At 33.3% G+C, this 13579-nt stretch overlaps 1 protein-coding gene and 1 long non-coding RNA gene across 3 annotated transcripts; one reads left to right on the top strand and one right to left on the bottom strand.

The window, feature by feature from the left end:
- The first annotated feature begins 2428 nt into the window (after positions 1–2428).
- Positions 2429–5401, top strand: LOC127707534 (uncharacterized). The gene is made up of 2 exons (XR_007984956.1): positions 2429–2505; positions 4788–5401. It is a non-coding gene; the product is annotated as an uncharacterized LOC127707534 (long non-coding RNA).
- Positions 5402–6761: 1360 nt separating this feature from the next.
- Positions 6762–13069, bottom strand: LOC127707522 (uncharacterized). 2 transcript variants are annotated; one of them, XM_052212105.1, is made up of 4 exons: positions 12916–13069; positions 11680–11791; positions 10352–10524; positions 6762–7647 (listed from the first exon to the last, which is right to left on the bottom strand). In XM_052212105.1, the coding sequence occupies exons 1-4, from the start codon at positions 12959–12961 to the stop codon at positions 7382–7384; spliced, it is 597 nt and encodes a 198-aa protein (XP_052068065.1). In that variant the 5' UTR covers positions 12962–13069; the 3' UTR covers positions 6762–7381. The 2 variants fall into 2 exon arrangements, with proteins under 2 accessions (XP_052068065.1, XP_052068066.1); XM_052212106.1 differs by having other exon boundaries at positions 11680–11788.
- Between the last annotated feature and the right edge of the window lie 510 nt (positions 13070–13579).

Here is a 13579-nt window from a genome sequence, read left to right as displayed (position 1 = left end):
AAATGATTTGTTCGACATTTTGTAATCGTAAAGTTATATTTGAATATATTTCGTTCATTTCTCACAAATTGATCTTACATGTTATCTACAAATTAATTGTGTATGCTACATGTAAGCATTGCAGTTCAATAAAGAAGAGCTCTGCACTCTTTGTACATCTGAAGAAGTACAAGTTGTTATACTTTACGATATAACTTTTGCGATTATTGTGAAAAAATATATTCGTATACTTACTTTTATTTGACAAAAGTATCTGTAGCAGACAACCTGTCGAGGAGGTAAATGTGCTATGAACATTACCAATAAAGAGTGAAATTTGTTTTGCACTATCTTTAAACAGATCTAAAAAAAAATCGTCGTTATACTACCGTGTACTATTACACGTGATTATCTGTCTTTTTATATTGATAATTATTAATTTAGATCAAAAGTCTTGCACATCTTCGAAATAGGATTGTTATTACGTTAGGATTTGAGGTTAAACCAGTTTAACGTGCGCATACCCCTTTTTATGACTTATGCATACATTTTTGTAAGTGTATCAGTTACGTCTAATATGACATGTACAAACTTGTAATCAAGGCAATACTCATGTCTTGCAGGGACCACGACAACTGCAGCCTTGGCTGACAGAACAGCTGGCCTTGACAACAACGGTAAGTACAAGGTCATAAAAACGTTTTTCTCTCTGAAAATTTGATTTCCATAAAAAACGTTATTCACAAGTTCAAACCAGTCATACATGTAGTCAGTCATTTTTTGCATTTGCCAAATTTGGGCTTTTAATTTGTTATAATTCAACTTGGTCAATAGTAACCCATTTAGATTTCAAGTTTAAGTTAAAAAAATACCATGTAATAATACACAACAGGGATTATAAGACTCCATAAAATATTGAACAAAACAAATGAACACCAACCACAAATAGTTGGCGCCTTCGAAAAAAATAAGACTTTGGGTTAAAAGCATGTGCATTATAAAAACCAAAAGTATCAATGCTCCCTCTTTTTGTAATAGATCTGAAAATAAATATACTTATTTTTTAACAAACTTTAGTGAATGATTGAATAATAGATTGATTGATTGATTGATTGATTGATTTGTATTACTTTCAGCACTATTGTGCTATTCGTGGCGGTATTTTTTCATGGTGGAGGTAGTCGGAGTGACCGGAGAGAACCACCGACATCTGTAGGAAAACTGACAATCCTAGTCAGTTAAGATCGGAATCGAGCGCACCTGCAACGTGCCCTTTAGCGAATGTAACTTTTCACTCATTACTGTTGTTTCATAATTATTTACCCTTGAAGTGAGTCTGAGTGTGTATATAGTTTAGATAAATATTTTACAAAGATTTTTACGTATATTGTACATTTCCAGCGAATGTATTAAACCTGAATTTAACTAAACTCTTGATCTTTAAAAAACGTTATTACAATTCTATGTCGATCATCTTGTCAAAATATTTGGTGCTAAGTCTCAGTTGTTCTTAACATAATACAATGGTTAAGTTTTTTTGTGTGCTTTGTGTTGCTCGGTTTTTAGTTTTCTATGTAGGTTTTAAAAGACTGCTGTATGACCTTTAGTCTTTTCGTCGTGTATTGCCATGGTGTTGTCGGTTTTCCTTCGAATTTTAATTTTCCCGTTGTTATTATCTACCTCTATTTTTGTTATTTATTAAATTAATTGAATATGCATGAGTGTATATCATTGAATTATGTGAATAAGAGTAGATATGGTTTATCATCAACGAGACTGTTACAAAACGTCAAAATTATCCAAACTACATCTAATGGCCAACGTAGATGTCTTCAATAATAGTTAGGTGTCCATACAATATATCAAGGATTAGCTTTGATTATTTATAGATTGATGTTATTGGACACATTTCTTTACAAAGTCAGCGCATATTACATAGTCTTTTACAAATCAGTAATATCTTTTTCTTGGAAATAAAATCTGAAAAAAATATATGTAGAAGAAATCGAATGTTGTTTCCTTTACGTCCCTGGATAAACGTTTGAACATTGATCAGGATGAGAACAAATAATCTAAAAAATAAACTCCATTGTTAGATTTTGAAAAATAGTAGACTGGGATGAATAACTGATTTTTCGTCTATTACTGGAAAATGTTGCAAGGAACATCAATTTACGACACCCTCAGAACGTTATTGCAATGGTATCTAAAAAAAAAAGAGCCCATTGTTGTATTCCTGTACACGACTTTCGATTTAATCCGACTTGACGTGGCTGCGTCTTTATACAACCCGTACAAATAAACGGACTCCCTCGTTAGCATGAGTTTTACTGTATGCCCAGGGGGGTGGAGGTACCATCCTTCAGGTCTGAGAAAGTTTATAATAAATAAATGTATATATGTCGTTTAATGTAGATTTGTCAAATATGAATAAGTTTTTATTTCAACAGTTATAATACTGATCTGTGTAATTGGTGGAGCAGTAGTGATTGTATCATTTACACTGTTTTTTTTCTTAGCAAAAAGGTAATGTGATTTTAGTACTGAAAACAACATACATGTACATTTTTATGTTTTACGTGTTTAATAAGACGCGCGCTGAATCACAAACATGTCTACCCTTTCCCCGTGTATCATAAACAATGTGTTCATTGACGTCATGATTTAGGTCTTATCATGTCCTCGATAGTTCTACTAACATAAATGTAAATATGAAGAGATGTGGTATGATTTCAGTTGGACATCTATCCCAAAAAGACTCAAGGAAGAGACTATAAACAATTACACGTCATCGTTCAGACTTCAACAATGAGCAAAACCCAAAGCGTAAAATAAGCTATAAAAGGCTCTGACATGATACAATTCGGATTACTTCGAAAGCGAAAGAAAACGGTGTGATTTGTGATGCACCATCTGCTGGTAGAGTCTTGAATATCATCGATCGAATTAACAAAAAAGTTTAAAATATTTAGTCTGAGAGCAAAACTAAAAAATCGTGAACGTGACAACTAAAAAATGGTCATAAACCGTGCACGTATGTATAATTAGTAGACAACACTTAAATCTAAGGCAGTGAGAACTCAAAATGCCATATTTTTATTGCTTATTACGAGGGAGACAATTTACTCTATCTCATGGCAAATACTCCATTACCCTTCATGGAGACGCTTGATCAATTGTGCGCTTTATTAACTACGGATGGTTGTTATGTACAAGACGTTATATATATTCTATTAGATTTAATAGACAGTAATAACAGAACATTCAGTATAATAAATTAAATAACACATATCTGAGAGGGGGATAGAGCAGATTGTTACCTCTTGAAAAGACATTGTCGACTTTGGCTTCGCCGCGGTTGATAATGTTTTCTCGGGGTAACAATCTGCTTTATCACCCTCTCAGCTATGTGCTATTTATAGATTATCAGATGCTCTAGAATCTTTAATGGGTTAACATACTGCACTCCATGTGCCAATTAGTGAATGATTATGCACCTGAGGAAGAAAGTGTAAGACGCCATTTAGCTACTGTACAATTAATGCATTACACAAAAACCTTAGACATGATTGAACTAGTAGTTCTATCTGCTGTTAAATGTGTGAACAAAAAGAAATGTGGAGTGTATGTCAAAGACATAAGCAAAAATTAAAAAGTTGTCTTTCAGAGGCTATGGATTTGAACATGACTGTATGATATTGATTATTGTTGTTTTTTTGGTTTTTTTGTTTTCAATTTTGTACGTTTTAACAGTCAACTGATCGAGTTGAACAAGGATGGTGGGGAAAGGGAGAAGAAGGGGGGATTTGGATCTAAAAACAAAGCTTAACCCAGTCCAAGATTCCGTGCCTGTTACAAATCAGTATTAATATTTGTCGTAACTTTGTGTGTTGTTTTTTTTTTGTTTTTTTTTTTATTTGGAGAACGCGGTGTTGGTGGAAGATCTTTGATTGTTTCTGTTGAAAAATTCACACACAAGTTAATAGACGAAGCGGTACATATTGTATATGTACATTTACAATGGACCATATGATCGCAAAAAGAACCACAGTTTATTACAAAACTTTGGATTTTTCACTAAGATCTTTTTGAAAAAAAAAACCAAAATATTATAGCGCAGCAGCGCCTGCATACGGAGCATACATCTCCCAGTTGATACGATATTCCAGGGCTTGTATTTCCTATCATGATTTCCTTGATAGAGGGTTGCTACTCACAAGGAAGCTATTAAACCAAGAGTTCCAAGTGGTGAAGTTGAAATCATCCTTTCGTAAATTCTACGGACGCTATCGCTAGTTGGTTGACCTTGATGGAATATCTGTTTCACATATGTCGACGGATAAGTTCCAATTGTCGTAACAACAATTCTGTCCCCTTTTCCCTGAATGTGACTACCGAATTAGACTTATCACCGGGTTTATAATTAAGCAACACGACGGGTTCCATATGTGGAACAGGATCTGCTTACCCTTTAGGAGCATCTGAGATCACCCCTCGTTTTTTGATGGGTTCTTGCTCAGTCTTTAGCTTTCTATGTTGTGTTTTGTGTGTTGTTGTTTGTCTGTTGGTCTTTTTTTTTAGCCATGGCTGTCAGTTTATTTTCGACTTATGAGTTTGAATGTCCCTTTGGTGTCTTTTGCCTCTCTTTTGTATCTACTATAAAACACTACATCTGAACTAATGTCATACATTTTATTTGATTGATGAACAAGTCATTTTGACTATCAGACAAGGGCTATTTTTTCAAGGGTCATTAGAATAATATACAAACTTCAAAATAAGCTGCTTTTTTCTCATTGTTTCTGTAGATGTTTTACTTGCCACACCTTAGTTGAACAACAGAAAGACAAAATACCACATGGAATGGTGAAATCAGAATCATACACATATTGTGGTCATCAAAATATTGCATTCTCAGAAATAAAGAACGGCGAAGTACATAACGTGCCATCATCTAGTTATTTCACGATCGATCAGCTTGACACCGGATCATTCCGAACAACCAAGGAACCAATCAACAAAAGCGATATACCACATGTGTCATCAGCTGTTTACTTCACCCTTGATCCGGTAGAAACTGGATACGATAGAAGCCATCAGACCACAGCTACTGCAAATAATTATGAACTAGCATCGCCAATATGTAGTGAAGTCGTTATAGATGATGATCCGTATATTGAAACTGTGGATGACATTTATGATCATGCGCATCGCAACAGACATAAGAGTATCACCTCTGACGATGTGTACGATCATTCAGTTGATGACACATATGACGTAGCTGATCACATCGGTAAAATAGAAAATGATCAAACAATGCTTTGTATAGTAGAGCATACATATGAAAACTTGTGAAGAAAAAAATAGAGTTAATTATGCCTTTGAAAAAAATCACATTTTAGGTTAATAAATGTGATCCATACATTGAAACTGTTAATATTACACTGTCTTATGATCACTAGGATCGCAACAAACAAAACGTATCACTTCTGAGGTGTGTAAAGCCATTCAGTTTTTCGCCATAAGTTTTGATAAATATAAAAAATATCAAGATGTGGTATGATTGCCAATGATGTAACTCTCCAACAGGAACTATAGGTCACCGTACGACCTTTAACATTGACCAAAACTCATACCGCATATACTAGTAGCAAGATTTAAAAAGTCCCGAAATGACACATGTAAAACAATTCAAACGAGAAAACCAACGGCCTGATTTATATAGAAAACAATAAACGAGAAACAAATAAGATACACAAAAGACAATCACTGAAAAAAGAAAAACTATAAAAATCTGTTGAAAAGGGCTTTGACATACCGTTTTTCTCCAATATCGACTTGCTACATATGCTTTTCTTTGTTCGTGCTGTGTAGACACAATTGGGAAAATAACACGTGTAACTAGTTATATTTGCTTCATTTTGGTACTGGTGGATAGTAAGGCAGTTACTATGTCATTGTTGCAGCACGTATGTGAACCCTAGAAGTCTTTTGCATTCGTGACTTTAAAGGAATCCGAAGAGTATGAATTGTAATAATAAAAAGATTGGTACTTCTGGACTCGTCTTTGGACATACCGCTATCTCAATGTATTCATATAATTATCTGCATTAAGCTTTAAATATAGTTGCAGCCAATTGTATTTAATAAAGATGTTTGTAATGATTTAAGTTTGCAAATCTACATGATCAAGGTTATAAGCCTTAGGTTTAAAGCTAGGGATAATTGGAAATATGTTACTACTTAATAATCTGAATTAAACGGTCACAGTTCTGAGAGAACTGTTCAACAAAGTATATGTAATAGCTCAAGTCTACTGAAGCCGGTACGTGCCATGGGGAATTGTTTTTAATTTTAATTTTAACTCGTTAAAGCGACTTATCTAACTCGTTATAAAGACTTAGCTAACTTGTCATAGCGACGTAGTAACTCGTTTTAACGACCTAGCTCAACCTGTTTTAATGATTTAGTAATGACTTTATCCAACTAAATTTGAGTAAAAATAACGTGGATTTCAGCAACTATATATCAACGTACGGTCTTCAAGAATGAGCAAAACACAAGCAGTAAAATCAGCTATAAAAGGCCCTCGCAAGGCAAACTGGAAAACAATTAAAAAAAAACTGACTTATGACAAAACAATTAACTAAAAATAAATATTACCTTCAAATTAACAAATTCACAGGGAAAACATTTTGTCCTACTTAACTGAGCATTTCAGGATTGACTTTAATGTCTGAACAGACCTGTATTTACTGAAATGATAATATCTGAACAATATATTCAAACTCATTCAAAGAAATGGAAATTTTATGAAAAAAACATTTCAGACAAAGTTTAGATAAGAATGACAGATAATGTTGTACTGTACAAGTACGGATTACTAGACTTAGTATGCATTATTGTTTTAAGTACATTTGTAGGGATTAATTTAGCCTGAGACCGGTTCCGTTTTAGCATGTTCGGGTTTCGTTACTTCAGTTGTGAATTTATAAAAGTAAGTCAGGTACATGTATAAAGATAAATTTGAGGCTAACACTTAGAAATTTGAAAAAAAATAAATAAATCGAAATATGGATTTTTATACAGTGGAACTGATGGCCAGGTATCCAATATTTTACCAAATCATATAGTTTGTTTGATTGTCTAACTTAATATGCACACACAGATGATTTACAGAATTTTTTTTTTAATATCGTTTGGATAAGAGGTAAGAGGTAAATATCTTGGTAATAAAAATATTTCTGAAAAAAAAAAAAAAAAATCAAGTTGTTGTGATGTACATTTACACTTATATGTGAATTACATATATGCGCGTGTAAGGTTATAGTCAAAGGAAATATGTTTCCTTATTAAGTTTATATATCTAATGAAGTCTATAATGGAACAGTATCGTCTTGTTTCATGATGGAACTGCACTGTTGTATGCAGGTGGTTTTGGTCCAGTATTTATTGGTTTGTTGTCTCCATAGTTCCCAGCTGGTGCAGCATTTCCACCATGGTATCCAGTAGGAGCAGCATTGTCAGCATTGTATCCAGTAGGAACAGCGTTTCCACCATGGTACCCAGTAGGAGCAGCATTTCCAGCATGATATCCAGTAGGAACAGGATTTCCACCGTAGTACCCAGTAGCAGGTTGATTACCGCCAGGATATGACACAGCACCAGCTTATGTAAAAAAATATACACATGATGCGTAGGAATTAAAATTGCTATTTAAGGATAGATTTTTAAAAGCTGTTATATTTTCCGGAGTTAACCGATGTGTTAAATAGACCAATTTACTCACAAAGTAATACAAGTACCAGATGGTACCGTTTTGACATCATAACCTAAGAAAAAGTAGTTTTTTCCTAATTATACAGTTCTTTTCATTTTTTAGAAATCGTCATTTGTTAATAAAAAAAAAATTAAATGTTTTATGAAAAATTATGTTTTGATGTGAATTGATACGAAAGAAGTTACCATTTGAAGTTATCAAATTTAACAAATTATACTAAAAAATTCCTAATGCTCAAAATCATATAAGAAGTACCACACTGAGTGAGTGTTCACTTTTTTAAAAATGCATGATGTTTAAACAAAAATATGCTATTAAATATTCTGCATTCCTTTTGATTTTATTGAAAGTAAGTATGGAAGCATGCATACAAATAAACACGTTAAGAAGGACGTTTTCTTTTTTTTTGTTGCTTTGAGTATTGGCGTACAATGTATACCGCGTATCCTCTTTTAATCATGGGATGCACACATGCAGATGTTGTTTTTTTTTACTACACATATCATTTAATTCCCATATGAGTGAATTTTACTCCAGCTATAATAAATATGAAACGTACTGTGAATTATTCTGTTTGGAAGATAGTTCAACGTATTTGCCTCAGTAATGTGTCCGTAGAATTTGTCTTTTATAAATATATTTGGTGATAATAAGTCTTTTCTTGAGTGACTGTCGATGACAGTAAAATATATGTGATTTTGCAAAACCTTTTGGAATTTTGGGTCCTCTACAGCTTCGTACTATATTTGGCTTTTTTAAAACTTTTTTTATTCCAGCGTCATTGGTGAGTTTTTTTGTAGACGAAACGCGCGTCCGGCATACACAATTTGATGAGTTTAATTACACAAATTCAGCATAAATAAAAGTATCCGTTTGGTCTTCCGTCTCTTTACTTTCTTTTCCTTTGTTTTTGTTTTTGTTGTCGTTGTCGTTTTTGTATTTTTGTATTTGTTTTGGGGGGGTTGGTGGTGTTTTATTAAAGCAACGAACGAATGAATATTTGATCGGAATCATATTTTAAGTTATGTTTTCAAGTATCCCGCATAGCACTTACCTGTGGGCTACAAGTTTCTGATAGATTGTTGGTGTGTGATATCTACGTTGTATTAGCACAAAAAACATTTATAACGAAGCGACAAACATTAAATGGATGCTATAAAATGAACAGAACTGCAGGGGTTCAAATTTACTAAAGGCAATGGAAGATCCAGGACCTTTGATCAAAAATACTTAAAAGTCCTCCTTTTTTCTTTGAATGTCCAGTTCTTATTGAAAATGCAATTTATAAAAAACTGAAAATGCTTACCATTCCAAAGTACTCACTATATCTTACTACATTTACCTCATTTTTTTCTAAATTTCTTTAATAAATTCAGCCAGAAAATGACCCTTTTCCCCAACACTATACACTGTGTTAAAATACATAAATAACACTTTGTACCTTTAAATTGTTTTGGTTTCAATTGCTGCTTTAGAGCACACTGTCCTAAGTTTGTGTCAGATAACAGTTTGTTTTCAAACTACTTGGGGTCAGTTTCTCTTAACCACATATTTTGGCAAGATATATACGGTAGATGCTGGGAGGAATTTTTTCATCATGATATTTTAAGGGGTTAAAGTTATAAAGTTTTGTCCAACGAACTAGGACACCTTCCCTTTCACTGTGTGTGGGAAAAATCTACGTTCTCGGTTTTCCCTGTCATATATTTGGTATTTTTTAAGATCCTGTCTTTGGGCTGTGTTAAGCCTTTTCATCAATCACACCCGCTGTATCACCCGTTTCATCAGGGTTTCTTTTGGAAGAGGTCACCCCAAAACCAAACTGACTCATACCGTTTACTACTTAAAATTGTATGTTCTAATATTATATCCTCCAGTTTCCCGGTATCTTGTACAACGACCAATCACGTGACTACACATCAAATCAATTGTCAAGAATTGAAGCTATCATATAAAGTTTCCTTTCAGTATAGTTGCATATTTTAAGATTATTTTTATACTAGACTTATATTTTTGTTCAAAATGCTTTTTAATTTTTTTTTAACCTGCAAAAATACGAAAGTCCGTCGGGTGGGAAGGTCCGAAACCCGTAAATGGAAGGTCACGGACCTCGGACCAACGGTAATTTGAATCCCTGCGGACTCAACTTGAAAATGCATGTGAACAGAGAATTTGTATTGCACCCAAATAGAAACTACGTTTGACTACCACAAGTCTTAGAAATATATGTTTAGCTCCGACGATTTAGTCTAAGCAATTATCATTGCATTTTAACAGAGAATTTGTATTGCACCCAAATAGAAACTACGTTTGACTACCACAAGTCTTAGAAATATATTTTTATCTCCGACGATTTAGTCTAAGCAATTATCATTACTGAAACTGCAATTAACGAGAGATGTTGGAGTGGTCTTTTTTTAGTGTTTGGGTCGTAATACTCTTTAAACACGTGCTAAGCATTTGCGAAGACAGGACTGCGTATTTTAGTCCACTTGCATTACCAAGAACGCTCCTTGTGGAGCGTATATGTACCCTGTCACCTGATTAAAGGGTTCCCATTTAGAGGTGCAAGGGTAACATGCATGAACTTACTGTTTGGATTGGTTGGATAGATATAACCTGTTGTAGGCTGAGCGGAATTTCCGCTTACAATCACGCCTGTTGTTCGACGACCACGTCTGCAGCATACAAACACCAGTATTGCAATGAATATGCCAAGTCCAACAAGGGCCCCAAGGACTATTACCACTATAATTGGAGCTGATCTGAAAAAAAAAATATATACCATTATATTATGGATTGTCGATTAGTTGGTAAATTTCAGAAACTTTGGGAGGAAGTTACGCCCAACGATCCTTAATCGCTGGGCGTATCGATGGACTCGTTCGGGTCCTGAATGGCCAATTTCAACTCTTCGGAATCTTATTGACATTCAGATACAGATATAATTTCATTTGTGAAATATGAAAAAATGAAGGTAGGACCATGTCTATGTTTTTAAGCTGTACATTTGTGAAGATTTCTTATCTATTTTTAGATTTGATTTATGACAACAAAATATATATGTGTCGGACTTTCAAAGAAGGGTTAATTCTGTGTATGCAACTATAATTCTAGTTGTGGTAAATAGTCAGAAGAATATCATCCCTGAACTCCAGGGGATTTTGAAGTCAAAGAAGGGAAACGATGTTTATGTTTGCTTAGGGATAGCTACATGTAATGTACTACAATGTAGGTCTTTATGACATTCAATGTAGGTTTTTTTCATTGTACAGTGTACATGACACACCTTCTAGAAATGGTGAATAATCAAGCTAACTTTCATATATAAACTTCAAGTGGCTTTCAAATTAAAGAGCGGACAGGATTTGTGTACATATGCACGAAGGGGAAAGGGGTGGGGGTGGTGGGCTTCTTTAACCTTGTATTTTATTGTAGAGTTTACCTCCTTGTATACGAAACAACTTCTAGTAGTTCAAAATAATGCCAATTTTCACTACTGAACCTCAAAAGGGTTAAAAAGTTAAAGAACGGAAACGATTTGTTACGAACGGACGGACATAAACCAACATTTATAAAATTTTAGATTTTTATTTTTTATTTTGCAGTAAACGTTAAATATCACAACAATTGCATTCGAAATTAATAGATTATGCATTGATGCAAAAAAAATGGTCAACAAAGATACTGACATAGCTTTTTGAAATTAGATAAAATAGTGAATTAATGATTAAATAAGGGAATTAATTACTTAAATAGGGAACTAAAGATTTAAATAGTGAATTGATGACTAAAATACTGAATTAATGATTTAAATAGTGAGTTGATTATTAAGCGATGGCATACATACATGTATGCATAATCAGTTCAACAAATTCATTTTGAAAGGATAATATCGCAAATGAATATAATATACTTACACTATGTACACACGGCGATAGTAGGAATTGCTATAGTATGAACAGTAACTTCCGACCTCATTATATCCATAGCTGTAGTAAGTACAGTCCCTATAGGCATCCAAAACACCTACTAAAACAAAATAGTAAAGTATATTTAATTATATGTTTTACATTTTGCCATAGTGGTTCCTGTCGTAGTCGACTTTACAATTGTGCTTATTGTTGAAGACAGTACGGTTACCTACAGTTGTTTACATTTGCGTCATTTGGTCTCTGGTGGATACATGTAAGTGTATCATTGGCAATCATACCAAATCTTTAGTGTTTACATAAAGATCTATATTGACAAAAACATAAGTTATTCAACTAGATCTTTGATGAGAAAGGATACTACATTCTAAAAGATAGAAGTGCTGCATTTGTCGTGTTACCACTGTATCAAGTCGAAGTTCAATGTCTGAAAAGGGTAATTTCATTTGTGACACAGTACTTTCAAGACCCCTTTCAACAGGTCAATGTCACCGCATAATCTGATGGGTGAAACCAGTTTTACGTGCTCACAAGACCCCCGCCCCCACATTTTGGTTGTCTAACTAGACCGTATGTCGAAAAACTAAGGCACGCAATATAATAAACAGCACAGTGCAGCTACATGTACCAATAGGATGACCACTAATTTGAACTTGAAAAAACAACAACTGGCAAACAAATTAGAAAGCTGAGTATAAATGTGCTAACTTCTACAGAAAGATAGCTAGACAATGTACATGTAGCTATTATAGCTGTCGGATAGATACTGCCGCTCAAGAAAAAAAAAAGAATACACAAGATACAAAAAAAACCCCAACAAAACTAGACACAACAAAAAAACAAAACAAAACAAAACAAACACAATCCTGCTAACAGGTTAGATGAAATTGAATATGCATATGATTTTTTGCAATTCACAATTTATGACCTTATTAATCACTGCATACATGTAACTACATGTATCTATTCACCGTCAACATGTAACTACATGTATCTATTCACCGATAACATTATTTGACTATTCTTTCTTTTCCGTTATCATTCAATAACTTACATATCATATTTACTGTACAATGTTTTACGTGTTTATAAGCACTCAATAAAATGCGTAGTAGATCGAAATCTCTGTATTAAGAGAGTATTATAATATTTGAATAAATATATATCAAAAGTTTCTTTAAAATGTAAAATACTATGCATTTAAAATAAATAAAACATACTTACCAAAAAGCTGCAATATAACAAAGAATAGTACCATTTTGTCCAACATGATGGTTAGTGTCCTTCAAAGTTAATTAATAATAAAATATACTTGTAATATGTGTACTTGTACGATAATAACACTTCCGATTTTAGTTTTTGAAAAATAAAGCGTATATGTATCATCAATTTGTTTACTTTCCTGTTAAAAAATGTCGTATTTAAACATGGAGACTGAGAGGATATCGAGTCAGTGGTATTACATAATATTTAATTCGGCGGACTTATTATTTTCTTTATTTTGAACGATGCAATCATCTGCTCTACATTTGTTTCATATATTTTGTAAAACTAGTTTTCATGAATAGATAGAAATAGATATTCGTGATTGTGATGTAGAACAATTCTGCAAAAGGAAATCTGTATTTTAACATACGTGCGTCATCTATACCAACGTAATCTACGTACGTATATTTAATTATATAGAAATAAGAAGACGCTTATAATGAACTTAGAGTATATTGTATGACGTTACGCGCGATGTTCGTACCTCATTGGAAAATCGGTGTAGTTGGCAAGATGCAAGTCCAAAATATATAATTTTGTGATATCATATTCATTGCTATTGTACGTATTTTAAAAAATAATGTTTTTTGAAATAAAAACGAAAAAAATAATTGTTGAAACT

This window comes from Mytilus californianus, unplaced genomic scaffold (assembly GCF_021869535.1).
Source record: "Mytilus californianus isolate M0D057914Y unplaced genomic scaffold, xbMytCali1.0.p SCAF_7, whole genome shotgun sequence".
NCBI classification, from domain to species: Eukaryota; Metazoa; Mollusca; class Bivalvia; order Mytilida; family Mytilidae; genus Mytilus; species Mytilus californianus.
Note: the sequence above shows the minus strand (reverse complement) of the source record. Positions and strands in the feature narration are given on the sequence as shown.

What these genes read in the sequence shown, in the direction of transcription:
- LOC127707522 (XM_052212105.1), bottom strand. Translation starts at nt 12,961, where the DNA reads ATGTTGGACAAAATGGTACTATTCTTTGTTATATTGCAGCTTTTTG. An exon ending in TGTTATATTGCAGCTTTTTG is followed by an intron (nt 11,792 to 12,915) that starts GTAAGTATGTTT and finishes ATTTTGTTTTAG; the next exon opens with TAGGTGTTTTGGATGCCTAT. An exon ending in TATCGCCGTGTGTACATAGT is followed by an intron (nt 10,525 to 11,679) that starts GTAAGTATATTA and finishes TTTTTTTTTCAG; the next exon opens with ATCAGCTCCAATTATAGTGG.